The sequence below is a fragment of the Python bivittatus genome, unplaced genomic scaffold, assembly GCF_059951505.1.
Source record: "Python bivittatus isolate LINGU-HERP-01145 unplaced genomic scaffold, Pbiv_v1 ctg000020_np1212, whole genome shotgun sequence".
Lineage (NCBI taxonomy): Eukaryota > Metazoa > Chordata > Lepidosauria > Squamata > Pythonidae > Python > Python bivittatus.
In genome coordinates, this window is record NW_028277030.1 from 17,695,533 (window position 1) to 17,715,003 (window position 19,471).

At 41.2% G+C, this 19,471-nt stretch overlaps 1 protein-coding gene across 1 annotated transcript; it reads left to right on the plus strand.

Moving 5' to 3' along the window:
* Positions 1–1,010: 1,010 nt before the first annotated feature.
* On the plus strand, positions 1,011–19,192 carry PROB1 (proline rich basic protein 1). Its single transcript, XM_088135265.1, has 2 exons — positions 1,011–10,299; positions 15,848–19,192. The coding sequence occupies exon 1, from the start codon at positions 5,191–5,193 to the stop codon at positions 9,583–9,585; it is 4,395 nt and encodes a 1,464-aa protein (XP_087991391.1). The 5' UTR covers positions 1,011–5,190; the 3' UTR covers positions 9,586–10,299; positions 15,848–19,192.
* Positions 19,193–19,471: the final 279 nt, after the last annotated feature.

Consider the following 19,471-nt stretch of genomic DNA (forward strand, 5'->3'; position numbering starts at 1 on the left):
AGACGAAGGAATAGCCATCTTGCTCAAACCACGGTCAGCACCTTTGAAAAGACACTTAAGTTTGCATTCTTTCTTTTCTAATCACTTTTGGAAATTGCTTGTAACTGCTTTTCAGCTATTAGAAACCTTTGGATCAACAAGTTTAACAGTACCAGGTGAGTTTCCTTCAATCCTAGCTAAAGAGATTTTTAACTACAAGTTTAAGAACTTAAAAAATTTTGGGGGGGGAATAAACAGCAAAAGGTTGATTAGAACTTTGATTTTAGAAAGTTACAAATGGACTAAGGATCCAGCTAAATTTGAAATAAGATTTTGGAATTAATTATAAATAATCCTTCCATGGGAAAATGTGTTTGTTTTGAATGTTTTAAAAAAACATAAGATTTTAAAAATTGGACACTTAGAGGGAAGTAAAGATTACAATTAAAGGAGAAGAACACATAAACTCGACTTACAATTACAGAATGAAGCAAAATATCCTAACATTGGACATATTGAAGGATATTTTTGAAAAATGGACTCAGAAATTAATACTAATAGTGTCAACAGAGACATCTGCCTCTATGGAGAGACTGTCTCAAGTTCAAAGACACAATAAAGAAATTTGGGCAATTAACCACAGCAAGCTGTGCCCATTCTTTCTGTAACCATGGTGTGACAAGTTTCTCCCTTGCTCCACTGATTTGATCTGAAATTATAAATTGTAGTCTAATTAGAGAAGATAACAGTGACAGAAAACCCCACACTCCATGTAGAGTGGAGTTCATCTGTAGAGTTGTGGTGCTCCTAAGTAAATGATAGGACCTTTATGAGAGGGTCCTTATGAAAAAAAGGGGGGGGGCTTTGATGATTCTGCAAACTGGCATGTTCTTCTTGTCTAATGTTCCAGATAATTGTTCCACTAGTGCTGAAAAGAGATCCCAGTGCTCAGTGATCAGGTTGCAGGCTGCACTGTTGGCTCAAATCACCCTTGTAAGAATGAGAGGAGAGAAAACAATGTTTATAAGTTTATTCATTCTAAACACTTATATCATGCCTTTTCTCAACAAAGCTGACAAGAATAACAACATTCTAAGAAAATAAGGAAGTGAAAAAGTAGCATAATCTTTTAAAACAATAAATTTTGCTTTGCGTCAAGCTCAGTGTTTGGTGACTTCATGAATATATCCATGTCAGGGCTTTGAAAGTAATTTGTCACTATCTTCTTCTGAGATGTTTTCCAGATGAATAGATATTCCATTCAGTAGAACCTTGATATTAGACTCACACAAAAGAGCTAGAGGAAGTTGAGTTTAAGGAGTATTCAGGGCCCACCTTTCATGCATAATATTACAGAAATCCAACTGGGAGGTGACTAAGGCATGAGTGACTGTGAGCAGGGCCTCGCAGTCCAGAAGTGGGTCCAATTGGTGCATAACGCAGAATTGTGCAAAGGCCATCCTGGCTACAGTTGCCACCTGTTCCTCAAGGAGGAGTGCTGAGTCTAGAAGGGCCCCAAATCATGCAAGGGCTCTGAATGGGGAATGCCACCCACTGAGAACAAAAGGTGAAAAATCTCCAGATCCAGTTTCTGGGAGTCCAAAACTAGGGCAGTGTCAGGAGCTACAATTCACAGCTCTAACATTTTTGCTAGGATTAAGTTGAAGCTTGTTCTTGTAGAGAGTGATATACAGTATAGCATTCCATGTGGTTCTAATCCAATTTTCTTTACAATAATCTGCTTTTTTAGAACAGTGATTTTCACAAATACTATCTGATTATCATATTGTTTTATAAAATGAGTCAAAAGGTGAACCAATATTATGAAGGAAAAGTTGAGTCATGAATATTAAAAGCAGTCTGATCTATATGCTATATAAAGTTATATAAACTGACATTGACATTTTTTCATTCTTCTACTGTACATCCTTAGCATAATCTTTTCACAATATACTTCTAGCAATCCTTCAAGAGTGCTTCCAAAAAGATTTTTCTCCAATTCTTGGGCTGCATGTCCCCCTGCTGACCACGTGACATCTTTAAATCATGTCTGATGCAAGAGAAACCTACAGAGGCTCAATTTCCATGCCATTCTCTAAGGTCTGCTACATCAGCTTTCCTTTTATCTATCATTTCCTTTGCATTTTAAAATCAGCCCATGATTTCTCCACAGTATCCTCATTATCTATAGCTCTCCAACATTTTCAAGAGTCTGAAACCTGCAGAGAACATTTTCAGCCAATTAACAAACATCATCTCACTCTCCCTTCACAAAGGAGTAGCAAATAAGTTTCTAGCCTCCACCCACCTTGCCTTCCTTGACACATGTATTTCCTTTGCAAACGTGTGTTTATGGGCATTTGCTTGGTACACTGCATATTTTCTTCCTGGTATGCTGCTATGGAGGGGAAGACTGATGTTAAAAACTATTAACAAATATACCAAAACCCCTCAAAAGTTTTCTACCCACCAGGGTGCCAGATCTGCCCTGCTGAACAAAGGTGACATCCCAGCAGCTTTTCAATCAAGGGCTTTTCCCCAATAGCCGTGATCCCAGTAGCATGTTTCTAAGATGGGCTCAATTAAACAATAGCTAGGAACAGTGAAGCAAGGGTGGCGGGTGGGGAGATTGGCAGGCAGTTTTCCAGTAGAAAAACAAATGCCTAACGATGAATTTGTTGGAATATAAATTTCATCCATCTTGAAGCAACCTGATCTTCTGGCAGCAGCTCTTCAAACTTTCAGACAGACATTTTTTCAGCCCTATCTAGAGACGCCAGAAAGTGAACAGGGTCTTCTGTATGCAAAGCATTTGGCCTGCTATGAAATGGAATGGAGAGGGCAGGAGCATTCTAGCAGCAAGTGGTCACAGTGTCAACTTTCTGTCCCAACTGGAGACAAGGAATAAGGGCCAAGGGGGAGGGGGTGGCTTCCAAACTCTCTTCGAGAGGAACAAGCCAGAGGTCCCAATTTGGATACCACACTAAACGCACTCTGGAAAGAGTTTCTGCTGGCAGGAGAAACCAAGGGGGAGAGACTGAGAATACCAGCTTCCTACATGTGTGTGCTTTGTTTTAACGTGGGCCAAGGGGAAAAAAAACAGAAAAAGATAGCCTGGGGTGCGAAAGCACTTCAAAGGCACTTGTAGGATGCTGGTGGGCCAAGTGACCATTTAGTGTCTACTCAATCTTTGTGCTTGCCAGCTTTGGTGTTTTGTTTTGTTTGCCTTATGTGGGTGTGGATGTTAGCTGGCTTATTTGCCTGGGTTTGCATACCTTTTTTCCTATTTATTTTTACACACATTGGTCTGTGAACTACAGACTGGGCAGTATAGGTCAGTATTTTGTTTCTGCAAATATGTTCCTAACATCACTTCTTTGAAATGGGTATTTCTTTGTGCTTTGTGTGGGAGTCATGTGATTTGTGTTTGCAGGCTCTGAATCATCTTTGCTTGGTATCGTTCATTGGTTGAGTGGACCATTTCTGGGCCTCATCAGATCGCCTTTTGTAGTGTGAATATTGGAGCAGAAAACTCTGTTCAGAAATAGTGGAGCTGTAGTTTGTAATTTAGGCCTCAACTTTTCATGGTAATTGATCCAGCTCCTTTACCAAGTTACTTTTCCTTTGCTGGTTTATACTTTGTCTTGTGATTGATCACTTCCATCATTTTGTGGAAAGCCAAAATTCCCACTACCCCAATAACTATTTTGTGACAGTGCTCATAATGTGCTCTTATCATTTCTGTTGCCCCCAAACAGTTTTTGAAGTCATTCTAGTTTTTCTTGAAAATTCATCACCAGAAGATGATGATAATGATAATAATAATAATGCCGCCCAACTCCCAGCGACACCCTGGGCGGTTGACGCTTGTTAAAGCATTTAAAAACAAAGAACAATACGAAAACAGCAATGTTCCAGCCATCTGCTGTTTGAGTTTAAGATTTAGCTCCATCATACAATTTTTTTTCTCTGCCTTTGCTGCAAAACATAGGTCTGGCACTTACATGGCTGTAACAGCAAACCGGTGGAAACACAATTACCTCACCAACCTTTAAACCCATTTTCTTATCCCCTTGCTTCACAGGTAGAAGCCCATTTGACCTATCATTCCCTTCCACCAGCACATAATCATGTGCATTAAAAGGAAAACCCAAAGATTTCTAACTGGTTGGCACACAGGATCTGCTAGATTAACATGCTTTGCAAATCTTGCTAGAAAAAAAGGCCATTTTGTGTTGTGTTGTGTTGTGTTTTGCTTTGCTTTGCTTTGCGTGTGTGTAATAGGAGAGAGAAGGGATACTCACTGAATTCATGGAGCCCTCAGAAATACGACTAAAGTCAATGATTGGCAGTGTGGATTTGCTGGTGGATTCAGAACTGAACTATTGGCTGTCTGAGAAGAAGGAGAAAGAGAAGGGGCAGGGGGAGGATGAAGGCAGTTTCTGCAAGCTTACCGCCATGCTGGATCCCCAGATGAGAAGACAAAGTGGGGGAATTATGCATTGAGTTTCCGGTGTCTTAAGGATGAATTGTTAATAGAGTGGATGATGTGCAGCAGAATTCGTCGACTAAGTTTATTCACACCTGTAGATTTATTCGTGGGCATTTCAGATACATAAGGACAGAGCTAGAAGGGATTTTTTAAATCATCTCATGACAATATCTTTGCAAATACTTTCCTCCTTCATTCTCACTATTATTTTATGCAGTTGTATGTAGGTGAAATTAATGTCATTTTACAGACCAACATTTCTTTAACTGGATTGTAAGCCTAAGATTCTGGTAGTTAATTTTATGTTAACTAATTATATTTATTGACAAAAGCTGTTCTGCAACGCATTCATTTTTCAAGGTATATTGCCTTTTGAAACCAGCTATTACATATTTACATTTCAGATTGTGTTCTTTCTCTCCCAAGCAACTCAGATGTAGCATTGATATTTTGTTTTCATGTTCTTTTTTTTAATAGCACGCTGTTTATATATGTGTGAGTGTGTTTCTATTTTCTCAGCACGGTTCAAAAAGGCACATGATACAACCAGGGCTTTGGCTTTTTTTTTTTTCCTCATGATCAGATTAAACACAGGGGGAGTGGATGTGGAACATGAGCTTCAATTAGAAGATCAAGTTCTCAAGCTTGAGTGGGAACAGTCCCAGCTGCACTCAGGATGAAAAAGGATCCAGTCTTCCATTGTTTCATTACAGGCTCACATGGTCTCCATAGCCCAAAACATGTTCTCCTCTGTGACAAGTAAGAGCCCACTTTCTTCTCAGCCTGATGGACTGAATGAAGAAGAGCTCAGCAACTACAGCTGCAGAGTCCAGTCTGCTCTGGAGAAAGAAGACAGCAATGTTTCTAACAACTGCACCTCCGACACTTCTAGCTCTTATCGTTCAGCACCAAGCTCAGAAGAGGCTGAGAGTTTTAAGGACTGTATTGAATACTTGGAAGAAGCTGGAGGGGATCGTACCATGCAATGCACTTACTGTGACTCGGAATATGAACAAGCAATGTTGATCCTCTCTGCAGATCAGACAAAACCTGCTCACAGAAGCAGGATCTCCACAGCTATGGCCAGCGAACCCCACGAGACTTTGAATGGTTTCAGCAACTCTTCCCAAGGGAGAGGAAATTGTTCTTCTGCAACTTCTGGAGACATTCATTTTTCCCCAAAGAGGAGCGAGACTTTAGGAGACTCAATGCCAGTCCAAGGGGCAAGAGTGCAAAGCCTGCAGGCAGACCTCCCCAGTGCTATAAAAGATCAAAACTGGAGAGACAAACTCTGTTCCAGTGGTACGGAAAGCCAACAGGTTCAGATGTCAATCAAAGCTAATAATAGCTCAGACCCAGTATGCAGTAGTAGAATGGGTCTAGTCACACAAAGGCTGCAGCCAGGAGACAGCGGATCTAAATACTTGGATCATCCTGCACAGTTCAGTGCTGATAAATCCAAGGAAATGTTGCCCAGTGCTCGCAAGCTGAAGAAGAGCAGCCTTGGCAGTCGACCTCATGGTCCTGTAAGTAGCAAATCAGCATGCCCCAGATATTTTGTTGAAAATTCAAGTGTTTTGAGTGACTCCGATGAGGCTGATAATGAAGTGGAAAAGCTTACTGCTGTGTCTTTCCAGAGCCTCTCATGTCCGCAAGGCAGCTACCTAGATATGTATAGTTCTAGTAATGGGACATCATCCAGCTTGTCCAACTCCTTGCCAGAAGATTGCAATGGAATGAACAGGTGGCCAGCATGCAGTGATCAGAGGACAACAATGGTGGCTGGCCACAGCAAAGGAAACTGGCCATTCCCGCCACCAGGCAAAGCCCCAGAAACAGAGCTCCTCAGTGGAGGGCTGGGGAAGGAACATTTTGAGCGCATTGATCTCAGACAAGAGAATGCAGATGGCAAAAAAAGCCTTTCTAAAAAGAGAATGGTGCCCAAGCGCCAGATCCAGTTGAGACGGAAGGACAAGAAGGAGACAAGCTTTTGTGCTCCCGGTGAGCCTGCTTCCGTGCAGTCATTCACACAGCCAAGGAAAGAGTCGTCCGCAAAGGGGAGGAATATTAGTGATGAGTTTCGGATAAATTATAAGCAATTTTTGAAAGCAGCCTCTCTGGGCAATGCTTATAACAAAACTAGGCTTGCTTCAAATCTAGTGAAAAATGTCTTGGCTAAAAAATTGCAATATGAGCAAAGGATTAAAATGGAACAAGCTTCTTTCCAGGGCAGTTCACCCTCATCGGTCCCTTCCTCCATAAGTACTGATCTCCAGGGAGATAGCTTAGAAAAGTCAAGTTCTCTGTCCAAATCGGACTGCAGTTTTTCAACTGAAGATGTGCAGAGCCATTCTACCACCAGTGAGCGGTCTGAACCTATTGCTATCAGTAAAGACAGCAGAAATGCCTTGAGGCCAACCAAGGGAGTTGTGCTCAATAAGCAGCTAAGAGAGAATGTCTACAAACTGAAGAATACATTTAATGAGCTGAATGAGAGAATGAAGTACCAAGAAGCCACTCCATTGAACAGACTCCCTGTCTTGGCAGAAGGTGGGGTGAATGTGCTAGAATCGAGCAACATCAGAAAGCAGGCCTCTGGGGAAAGAAAGGAATATTGGAGGGCCCGAGCTGTGTTTGAGGCCATGCAGGATGACTCCAAAAGCTTGCCTCTAGTTCCCAAATTTGCAAAGTCGCAAAAGCCATGGCCAAATCTGAAGCAACGAGCTATTCAGCAAAAGAAGCCCCTGCATTTAAAAGAAGAAACATTTCCTCTTAAACCCTCAAGCCTTGTGGTGCCCAAAGATACCTCTAGGAACACCTTCATATCCAAAACTAAAGAAATGAAACTCATCCCACAGATGAAGAACAAACACAATGTTCCCAATGCCTTTAGACACATGTCTTGGGACAGAGGTTCCACCACCAAGAGGCTGCCTACATTTCAGAGCATGAAACTGTCATCAGTCCTTGTTCCAGCTTCTGGCAAATCCCATAACACTGGAAGATTTGATTGCCCTAAAGCATCTTTCACAGAGGGAACTACTCAAATGCAAGATAAAGGGAACATAAGGGCGCATCAATCTAGAGGTGTTAAAAAATTAGTGAATGATACCTATAACCTTGGCTTTAAATCAACAGACACCTCCAGTGCTGACCAGAATTCTTGTGCAGAAAAAGATGAAAATGACAACTTAACTGTGTTTCCAAAGGAATCCACTACCATCTCTCCTCTCTTCATACACTGCACCTCCATATGTAGGAAAGACTATGTACAGGCAGGAAACCACATGCAGGAGAAAAAGCAAGATCAAATTGGGGGATTGGATATGTCAACACTTTCTCTCCATGAGGCCAGTACAAAGGAATCCAGTGAAAATTTTCATCCCCCGGTATCAAACAAATGCTCGACAATGGGTGAATCTATGGTACATATTACTACAATTCAGTCCAAGAAGTTAGCGACCGAAAATAAAGAATTTCAACCACCATTTGAAAAGAAACCAGTGCTTTATGAACGGAGTGAATTGAATGTCAGACCTTCTTCCACGACCGCCAAGAAAGAATCTCAGCTTAATATTAAAGTGAACAGTTCTATCTCCAAGCAGCCACACACAACGACAACTGATTATTTCCCATGTTTGGGTTTTTCTACAGCAGATGATAGGACCAACAAAGAAACATGGCCTCAATTTAATCATAGCCTCTTAAGAGAAAATAAAACTATTGCTTCATCTGAAATCATTGTGATTCCACCTTCTGCATATGTCCAGGAAATCTCAATGAGAGAGAATAGTTGTGCAACTAAAAGTCATATTCTGGACCAAGTACAAGAAGCTGAACTGCCCTACCAGAAACATCTATGCTGCGAGACCCTCTCAGTGGCTCCCAAAGATGGTAAAGGTTATTCTGTCCTTTCCAAAGAAGAAAATATGTTTTCTGAATCTCTGCCATCCTGTGAAAACTGTAGGTACCCACAAGCGGTCCGAGCTCCAATGATAAATAGTCCAAACATGCAGACACAAACTCCAGCAAATAATCAATTTGTTGATAGAGCATCTGAAACAACAGCATTGGAAGATTGCAAACCCTTAGACAGCCACCACAGAATACATTCAGAAAATATAATTTCAGATAATCCATTAACAGCAAGAGAATATATGGAGGGAATCAAGCTAGTGTCAAATTCGTTGTTTACCCCGTCAACCTCTTGTGGAAAGCTCCATGACTCTGGATGTGATTATTTTAATAACAGTCATCAGGCAATAAATGAACAGTATTTTTCTGCCACCCAAGCTGACAATACAAATTATTTAACTATTCCTGTGAAAACCCATCCATCTGAGCCAGTCCCTAAGCAGTCGCCACCTTTGCACATGGATAACACTTCATTCACCTCCAACGTCTCTTTCCAACCAGGATTAGACCTCTCTGGAAATAAAATGAGCAATGAACTTTTCCCACCAAAACAAATGGAGAGGAAAACACCCTCTGATAATTTGTTGCACAATGCCCCATGCCTTGGGCAACTCCCCCTGAGACATGAAGAGTCCCCCAGTTTCACAAGAAGAAATGAAAGAGTTTCACCACTGGGTAAGAGTGCTCCAAGCCCAACAAGGCATTTTGCTGCCCCTCCACAGGCACATCGAAAAATGCTGGTTGATCCTGAGAGTGGAAAATGCTATTATATAGAATCCCCAAGGCAACCTCAGTTGAAGATGCTTTATGACCCAGAGACAGGGCAATACATTGAAGTGTTAATACCACCAGTTCCTCTGACATCACACAGTGGACTTTATCAATCTCCTTTTCCATCAATAATCATGAATCCAGGAAGTTATGGGCAACCTTACATGACATATTCCGGATATCCAGGTTTCCCCCCTCCACCTGCGCCACCTGGCCCTCTGGATCTCCAAGAGCAACCACCTGTTCAAGAAAATGCAAACTTCAGTGATGGTTTTAACCATTTTGCAAAGCATGAAGCTCCTTCAGCTCCTGATGGCAACTATATGGAAAGTTTATATTATATTCCCACTGGGATGAATTCAAGTCCTAATCCTAGCCAAGCTTTATATTCTCCATCTACAAGTTCTGGTCCTTTGCCTAGGATGTGATATGCAATGAAACAAACACTTCTGCCAAAAACTTTTTTGTATGCAGATCCTCCTCCTCCTCCTCCTTCTCCTAAATGTCAAGCTAAACCTTTTGCCTGAGTCTTGGAAAAGGGTATGGCAGGAAAGTTGGTCGCCTTTTGTTCAGTTTATTAATTCATTGGGTTCTGAAGGATGCAAGGAGTAATGAGACACCACGCCTCATTACACACACTTCACTTCCTTGATAAATGTATTTTTAATGCAAAAATCTCTGTCAACAATAGGCCACATTCTGGTGCTAACTGAACCCAATGGGAGTTTTGGCTTTTCCAACCGAAGGACCAGGATCAGCCTACAAAGTTTGCATTTGCAACTCTCAGTTTGTTTCTTGAGGCATGTTATAACAGTGTAGTATTCTAATGCTAAGCCTGCTCCTGAGGAATCCAGTTGTTCACAACCTTTGACTCTTCTCTGAGGGATGACTGACCTTTGACAGTTCTCTGAGGGATGATACTTTTGAATATTATGGACAAATCACCAATATTTACAGACATCATTGTTTCTTACCAGTAGTCTACTTTTGCCATTAGTGTTCAGTCAGTTAGTAGAGCTTTGACTATGAGAACCAAAGTCCATGTAGATTGGGCAACCTGAGAGAAGGCTTGGATCCTCCCCTGAGCTTTACCTTTGCCAGAGCTCTGTACTGAAGAGACAGATCTTGTGACTCCAGCCTTGGTAAGTGGCACAACAGAAATAGTAAAAATCATGGGTGCCTGCAGGGAGGTGGCAAAAGGTATCATACATGACATCGCATGGGCAATGCTATCATCACACAAATGACACCAATTAAGAAACTTGTGTCATTTGTGTGATGTCATGACGCATGAGACTTCCTCATGGCTAGTACTGAATGCCTATGATACAAATGCCAACACTAGTATACCAGAAGGGAGACTAATCCTTGCCAATAGTTGGGAGAGAGTTTGTTGAAGAAGCCTTGGTAGTTAGGTGTGATTAACAGAGCAAGTAAATACCTGGCTTCACACATCATGCTAAACCAAAATATGGTTGGTTTGGTTTTGGCTTAACAAAATTAAAGCAAAGTACAGCTTATAATGCTTGCTTCTTTAATAATTAGGTAGCATAGAGAATTCTGGAAGGTGTAGTTGAAATCTCCATTTCTACAGCATTATAAATGCGCAGGAGACTGCCACATTGCTATTTGACTACCAGATGCTGTGAACCCCCTGGGAATAAGGAGGTTAAGGAGGGTTATCACTTCTGGACTGCAAACATCTAGATGTCAAGCAAAGAGATACATAAAATTCTCTTTGCTGCAATCTCATGGTCATCCAGAGTTTTCAGACCAGATCCAATAGCTCTCCGATTAAAGGCCATCCATGTGTTCTGTCTGGGGACTACAGAAGCTGGAATCACTCCTCTTCACCTTCTCAGCCTCTCTCAGTAGCAGTGATCCCAGCTGCTTTCAAAAGGCAAAATATTGCCGCCAACGACAAGCGGAAGTAAAGCCTCGATTTATCCTATCTAAGGCCCGGAACAAAGAGGAGGCCAAACAAGAGTAGGGAGATCGCAATCAGTTAATTTCCTGGCTCTGGGATAAAATCAACCTGTCTCCCTTTTTTGCTGTCCCTAAAAGTTATCCTAATTCCCAGCCTTGCTTTTGGTAGAATAACATAGAAGCCAGATTTCCACGCGGTTAGCTTTTCTCATTGTAACACTGCAATAACAGAAACTTTGCAGGACCTTTCCCCAGGTATGTGTCAAGGAGCCCCCCTCCCCTGACCTCTTCTTCGGTCTTCCCTTCAGGCTTCTCAAGCCCCATTGACTATATCCTGCCATTTAACGCCTAACGTGAGCCACAAAAAACTCCAACTGTACAACCTTTACTCATTCTAGCCTTTGCTGATGATTCTGTCCTTTTTTTCCCCTTGTAGACTTTTTAAAAGCTATGTGATGGGCAGAAATATATCAGTGATATGGGAAATAATATGCAAGGTTTCTGAAGTCATAAAGCTTTTAAAGACACCAAAGTCCTGCCAGAATCAAATAAAAGGTTGAAGATAGGGGGAAGGAGGGAATCGACCACAACTTTTACAAATGACACCTCTAGCTCCTTCTTTTGATTTGCACCCTTAAATTCTAATTTTTCCTGCAATTGTCTAGATAAGATCTAAAAAGTGTTTCAGCGTATCTGACCCCTGTACGTTTTGAAAGTATAGCTTCAGTCAGTGTTGCTTTTCTTCTATAAAGTGCTGCAGTAGCTGAAAAAGATGTACCTGTTTGGGCTTCCCCTTTTAAAAGTGGGTTCACACCCCATGATAAGCTATGGCTGTTCAATGATGATTTATCAAACATATTCATTCAACATATTTGGCCATAAACCAAGTTTTACAAACCATAATGTAAAGACTTATACAACATGCTAAGCTATCATCTGGTTTTTTGGGGAGGGGGGCTTAGCATCTTATATGAGCACCACTGTAGCCATCTAAGTACTCAAGAATTTCTCTATTAACAGATGGGACAAAGGTATGGCCTCTTAGTTTTCCAGTTAACACTGCTTCTCTCTTCTTTTGTCTGTTCGCAACTTTCCTCAACTGTGAGATTTTTCCCAGCTCAGCCCCAATCTTAAGCTTTCTCCAGCTCTAAGGAAGGCTTCTGGATGAGGCTTTTATTAGGTAAAATACTCCCTATTTTGTATTTTATTAGGTCAGATACAAACTACATGGACACAAGTGATCTGGATAACATGATTTTCTATTTATGATCATATACCTTCCCCACGCCCCACATATTTTTCCTTTCCATAGAAAAAGGATAAAAATAAAATCTCACACCAAAAAAATGGCTGATAAAATAGCTTTATAAAGCCTGTGTTTGCATTATATCTTCAATAAGCATCAGCAAGCACATATGAAGGTGGTGCCATTTAACACCTCCCTCCCCAACTTTCACATTTACCTAGTCATCTGAGTTCAGAGCAGAGGCCATCTTCCATTCCTCTCACCCGGATGCTATACCTGAGAGTTGTAGTAGATTGCAAGAGTCAGATAAAAGCAATCCAAGATGACATCTGTTTCAAGTCCAAGCAACCCAACAGTTCAAATGTGCATAGGTACAGGGGAGAGTATAAAAATGTGCAGACATGTTGTTTAATACCAGGGGTGGTACATGAACATAGCTGGTGGCTGAGTTTACACATTGTTGAATAATCTAGAATGGCTGAGTTGCTTTCTTCCAGGAGCTCAAGGTGACTTACCTGGAGACCTCTTTCGTTCTCCCAGCAATAGTCCTGTGAGGTCAGTTGAGCTGTAGAAGAGTGACTAACCCAAAGTCATCTACATAGTTCCCATAGCTTAGAACAAATTAGAACCCGGCTGTTCCCAGTCCTAATCTAGCCCTTTAACTATGGCATCATGCATAATCTCAGTACTAAGCCATAAATCATTCTGGCTTGGTTCATACGGCTACTTGTAACCAGTAGATTAAAAGTCCCAGTTCCTGAAACCCAAACTAACTTCTGTTCAGACAACATGATAAACCACAAAACTTAATCAAAGAGCCAAGGAGAAGGTAAAAGAGTGGTGCATACCCCCTAATTTAACCAAACCTTTAAATTGAATGTGTCATGCAAGCGCCCAGCTATTGTTTAACCTGTGTGGTTGACCCAGCCAATGCTGTCCTTGATTCCAAGTGCTAGAAGACCTCTCTCTGGAAGCGTTCCTTGGCTATTTTCACATGACACAAGGAACCACAAAACTGAGATTCAGTTAACCATGGGTTAGCAAGCTCTTGCCTCCACCCCTCTAGCTTCGTATTGTTTTCATTTCTGGCCACTGTCCTTGCATTTTATTCTCATTCAATCTTTCTGCCTACATGGCACATCTTTATTGCAGCTAGGAAACCAGCCTTTTGTATCCTATGAAGTTGTCCTACCAGTGCTATCATTTACTGTATTAGCCTGGCAGCACAGCAAAGCCAGCCTTCCCTTGCTGCATATATAAATGCATGAAAAGGATGCCAAAGGTGGCATGATGGGCAAAACCTGTCTCTGCAATCTCCCATCTGTGCCTGGGTTTGTTTGTTTATGTATTTATTTAAAAGACTTAACAGAGCTGCCCATATTGTAGCTCCAACCATGGGTGGCTCACAAGAACAGACTGTACTGGGCCAGGGGCTGTTGATCAAACCACAGTGACCCCAGTCATGTCTAGCACTAAAAACATACTGACAGAATGGAGCCAAAATGATTGGCCCCTTTACTGTGGAGTCCTTGGGCTTCTCTGAGCTTGGTTCTTTTCCTGCAAACATTTCATTACCCAGCTAGGTAACATCTTCAGTGCTGGAATGGGATGGGGTTTGCTCTCTGTTTATATACAGTGGCATGCCCTGCCAGTGTTGGTGGGGTGGGGGTTTTGTTTTGTTCCTCTGGTAGTTCCTTCATTAGGGTATTGTTTGCTGCTTGCTTGTGTGCCCTGTGGTAACCTCTGCTTATCTTGGTGAGGAGCAAGTTCTGATCTTTTGTCTCTTTTGAATAGTGTGTAGATGCTGTTTATCTCTATGTGTCTGTTAATTGCTGCCTTGTCTGGCCCCTTTACATTTGGTGAGTGGGAGGGAGGTTAAGGAGTCAAATAAGTGCCAAAATGGGGATGTTGCACCCCCTGCTATAAAACATGGTTGGCAAAACATAGCAGGTGCTTCACACCACATGGTTTGCCCAAACCAAACCAACCAGATGATGGTTTAGGGTTATTCTGAGCTCAGCACTGGTGTGGAAAGTTGTGTAGAGTTATGGAGCACAGGAAGGGGCTAATGTTTTCTCTCCACACTGTGAAGATCCTGCCACTTTTTACCCATCAGTTGACTGACAGAGGCACCAGACAGGTCCGGCAGGATTTTGCTTTCTGTTAGTTCTTCTGCCAACTGGCAACTCAAGGAAGGAGACCCATCTGTACCACTGCTTTGGAATGTCTAAAGGGACAAACAGCAGAATCGCTGGGAATGTGATGTTTTGCATAGTGGTGCAAACTCTTCTGACCAGATTTCTCCAAGCTTGGGCCCCAAGCTATGCAGCTAGAACTCCCATCATCCTTGACCACTGGCTATGCCGAGGCTTTGATCTGGAATCCATTAAGCTGGCAAAGTGTCCCAGGCACTGAGAAATTCCATCAGCTCAGTCAGAGCAGTGTCTCTGTTAGACCAGTTCAAGGTCATGAGCGTTTCTTGGCTGTGTTTGCACAACACATTGAACCGCAAACTGCCACGGCAATTGTGCAACCATCGTATTATCAAGAAAAGAAAACAACAACGCATGGTTGCACAGTTGTCGGAAGGCTATTCTTTCACAGTCACCGACAGCGAAAGATTTGTAAGAGAAACAGTGGCTTGCTGATTTTGCAGCTATCGCTTTACAGAAACTCTTCAAACGTTTTGCAGATGCCCAGAAAGTTGCACACGGCATATTCTGGGGTAAGCACTAGCAATTTCTTTTACATCTTTTTAGCATGATGTGGAGAGTGCAAGAATTTTTGCTGCTCCAGCACTTGCAGCAGATTCGTTTGAATTCTTCTACTGGTCAGCTGGATGTACGGCAGTGATTTGCTCACGCCGTTCTCTGCATTTCAGGTTGGGAGAAATGAAGAAAACTGCAGGTTGTTTCAAACTGGCGGAAACACTGTGGTGTGGAAGTATTCCTAGTTAGCTGCAAACCCAAGCCTTTCTCTTATTCAATCAATCAGTTTTATTTAAGCCCAAAAGGCCCAAAAGCAAGTTACAAATATAATCTGAACTTGGCATTAGATGAAACAGTTTAACAAATAAGATATTTAACAAATATTACATAATACACTTAAAACCTCAAGTCATTGATTTGTTACTAAAAACCTTGTTTTTATAGCCATAGTTAAACATCTGGCTGTTGCCACTGTAATTTTAGGATTTTCATCTGCAAGTAAAATTTTTACATATTCAGAAGTATCTCTTCCTGGTTTGGATTTTAAAATAGGCCAGAGAACTTCCTGCCAAAGACTGTTATTAAATTCACAATACAGAAAAATGTGATCCACCATTTCAAGATCAGCACCATTACAGGGACAGAATCTTTGAGAGATGGAAAGTTTTTGAAATCTACTATATAGCATATTTGATGGCAACATATTTAATCTGTGACTCAAAGATTAGTCAGATTGGCATTGATCCTGATTATTTCCCTTATTAACTATTAGTCTCTTTTTCTCTCTCCTTTCTACCTGTTCCTGAGCAGATCAGGCTATCCATGGATCACGTCACTGCTGAAAAGGGGAATTCTCTTCTGCGCAGTAACTGAAACATTAAGCGACTTGTGAAATGAGAGAAAATATCTTTGGCATTTGCATCTGGTTGTGATAAGCAAGTCAGCACAAGTAATATGTCAGAGTTTGATCTTGTCCAGCTGTCCTGAAGCAAGCTCACACCTCAGTCTCCAAATTTTCATATACTTGTAAAAAAATTAGTGATAGCCATTGCTTATAGCATAATTTCATCTTAGTTACATTAATTAATTATTGCTGTGATCCAATATGATAGCCAATCCTTTTCTATATTCTAAACCAAGAGGAAGACATTTGTTTTGGCCTTGTTAGAAGAGAGAAGACTGTAGTTTATAAATAAGGGGATTCTGAAAGTGACTGAAACTTAAATTTGGGTCCATCACTGGCTCTGGTTCATTGGACATTGCCGAGTACATCTTTTAATCAAAGTTTGCACAGTTGAATTGGATAAAGCCTTTCTGTGTGGGCTGACGCTGGTGAGGCAGGAACCTACAGCTTTTATGTAATCATATCTCAGCCACTTCCCATAGACATCAAGCCACCTACCAAGTATCTGTTAAGTTAGATGGTTGGGACAAAAAAGCCTAGAAGTTCAGAAGCTTCTGGAGCTTAATTATAAAGTCTCCAACTTCTTCGCACTTCCTTGCACTGTTGTGTTTGAGGTTTCATTCTTCTCTGCAACAAAGGTTCTAATCCAGGTGAGCCATGTCTTCCGCTCAGTCTAATCAAGAGCTGAATTAAGTGTCTGGAAACCTGTAATTCGCTACTGAGCCTGGCTGTGAAGCTTGATACTATCCACATGGTCAAGCAGCAATTCTACATGAATAATCTTTCCTTCACAGAAAAGCTGCTGTATACTGAATCTGGCCCGTGACCTAGCTAGCCTAGCTGATGCAAATTGGCAGGCCCTCACCAGAGTGTCAGGCTGATTTTTTCTCCCTCATCTCTAGATGGAGATTCAGCCTTGGACCTTCTGCATACAAATTACGTGCTCCAGTTGAGCAAAAGTTGCCATTTCTATACTGTATTATGTGATATCAAATTATGTGCAATCTCTGAGATCCTTCATTACTTTATATAAAAAAGTGATAACTTTCAGAGGCTTAGTATATGTTTTACAAAGTAAAACCTCAAGTTGTATCGCATCTTAGTCTTACAGACAACTTAATAAAATGACAAGCCCGTAAGAAATTTCAGATTATATAGAACACTCACAAAACTCCACATTTTTTTCAGAATGGAAAGGATGTAAAAACTCATGTTTTGTTTCTTTGTTGCTGAACTCATTTTCTTTTCTGATGTTAAAAAAAACAATGCAGGTTGAAAACAAAATTGAAGGTTAATTTGGATGAGGAAGAAGATGGGACAGAGAATCCATTGCAAATGAAGAGGGATTGCTAGTGACAAGATTGATGATAACTGAGCAGTTTTACAGAAAGGTCTAGATATTATTAGCCAGTTGTATGTTTTCCTATTCTTTCTCCCATGTTTTTTCTTTACCCCATAAACATATCTCAAATGGGGAAAGGTGGAATAGCTGCAGAATGTCTTGACCTGGGGGAAGCTTCCAGAATGGAATATCGATCCATCAATAGAATGAGATGACACCCCTCCTGCTATATTCCCACGATAATACTACCCCCAGGATTGTGCAATAATGCCTGCTTCAAATGCTCAGTTCTGAGTGGATGGATGTGTACCTCCATCTTTTTTTTTTTTTTTTGGTGCCTTCAAGTCAGTGTTGACTCCTGGCGACTGCCTGGACTAGTCCCTCCAGTTTTCTTGGCAAGATTGCTGGCTGGGGATTTCTGGGAGTTGAAGTCCACACATCTTAAAGTTGCCAGGTTTGAAAAACACTGCTCTAGAAGGTGCCAAGCAGGAGCTGCTAAGAGTCATTTGACAGGAAGCACCCCATGTAGGAGAACAATCATCAGCCTGGCGTATGGCTCACAGATTCTGCAAGAGGAGGCTAGAGGAGATAAGAGCTTTCATTCCTTGGCCATCAAACAAAATGAAGAAAGATGTGATCTATTTTCCAACCACACAGGAGCAAAGGGTACTCACTATCTTGCTTGTTGTGTCTTTGGAGCATAGCCTTTCTGTAGAAAGAGGAGTCAAGTGAATGTAATACATAGAAGAAAGGGGGGAAGTTGAGTGAGAACCAGAGATAATTAATGTTGAAAGTAAAACGTCTGAATCCTGAAAATCCTGAAAGGTGAATTTCCAGTTCTTCTATTTTTCATTAGTGTGAAAGGTAAATTTTTAGGGCCATGACAGTAACAGAGCAACCTTAATCAAGAACCCAGGCACCACTGGTTTTGTCCCTTGTTTTAGAACCCTGGGTGTTTTAGGAGGAACATTTTGCAAAACGCTACGGTAGGGGAGCTTTAAGCCAAACCCATCCGCACACAGGAGTCTCACTGTGTAAGCCCCACAGGCAGACAAAACAAGCAAAAGAAAAACCACACTCTACATATTTCATGTTCTATCTTACTTAGCCTGCATTGGCAGCCAGGCATGAAAGGATGTTGGGAAAAGGATTTGTCTGCATGTCCACAGCACAAAGCCAAACTAGATTGTTTTGGAGAGCAAGTGAATGTCTGTATAGAACTGGTATCTTTTGCAGTTTGTAAACTGATAGACTTCCTTCTCACAATCTTTGTTTGAGACCAATCTGCACACACACAACATTTGCCAAAAGAAGATTCACTTGATGCATCTCAGTTGGACACTGATCCACAAACACATATACAATAATCTCTCTGTTAATCTCATATGTGGTACAATATTTTTGTTTGTGCTTTCCTTAATGTGCATTTTATATTAATACTTGGTTTGTAGTGCAAAGTACTTTTTTAATGATTAAAACACAGAGCTTTTAAATTAGTTTTTGAATAAAGTCTGTATTTGGTGGAGTGAATGTAAGAGATTACCTTGAAAACATTTTGTAGTATTTACTGTGTATGTTTGCCCCTGAGGGCTTTTAATGATAACTACTAATGAAAAGATTGCTCATCTTAAATACTCTATGGCTGAGTAACTGTAGGTTGTTTTACAGTGCTGGGATATACTTGAACAAGCTCAGTGTCTGGAAGGATGTCTTATCTGTGACATGTAAAGAGAAATTACTACTGACATCATGCAACGTTTATCACATTTCTTAAGTTTTTACAACTTACTATTTATCTTTAATAATAGTTATGAGGTAAAAAAATGTACCAGGTATTTTATGTAACCAGGCATAACATTTTAAAACTGAAATGAATATTGTAATTTGATAATAAAGACTTTATATTATTTGCCAGAGGTTTTTTTTTTTTTTTTTTATCTGCGCTCAGTCGTTACCAACTCTGCAGTGACTGCTTGGACGAGTCCTTGCAGTTTTCAAGGCAAGGTGTTTCGGAAGTGGTTTGCCAGTGCCTCCTTCCTAGAGCAGAGCCCAGCTGGCGAGCGCAGGAGGCGGGGTTTCCGTTGCTTCGCGCCCTTTTCGCGCTTACCAGCAACTGCTCCCGACTCCTTTTTGCAAGGCGCCGCCAGCATTTTTCCTCCCACCTGAGTGAGAGTACCCATTTATCTAC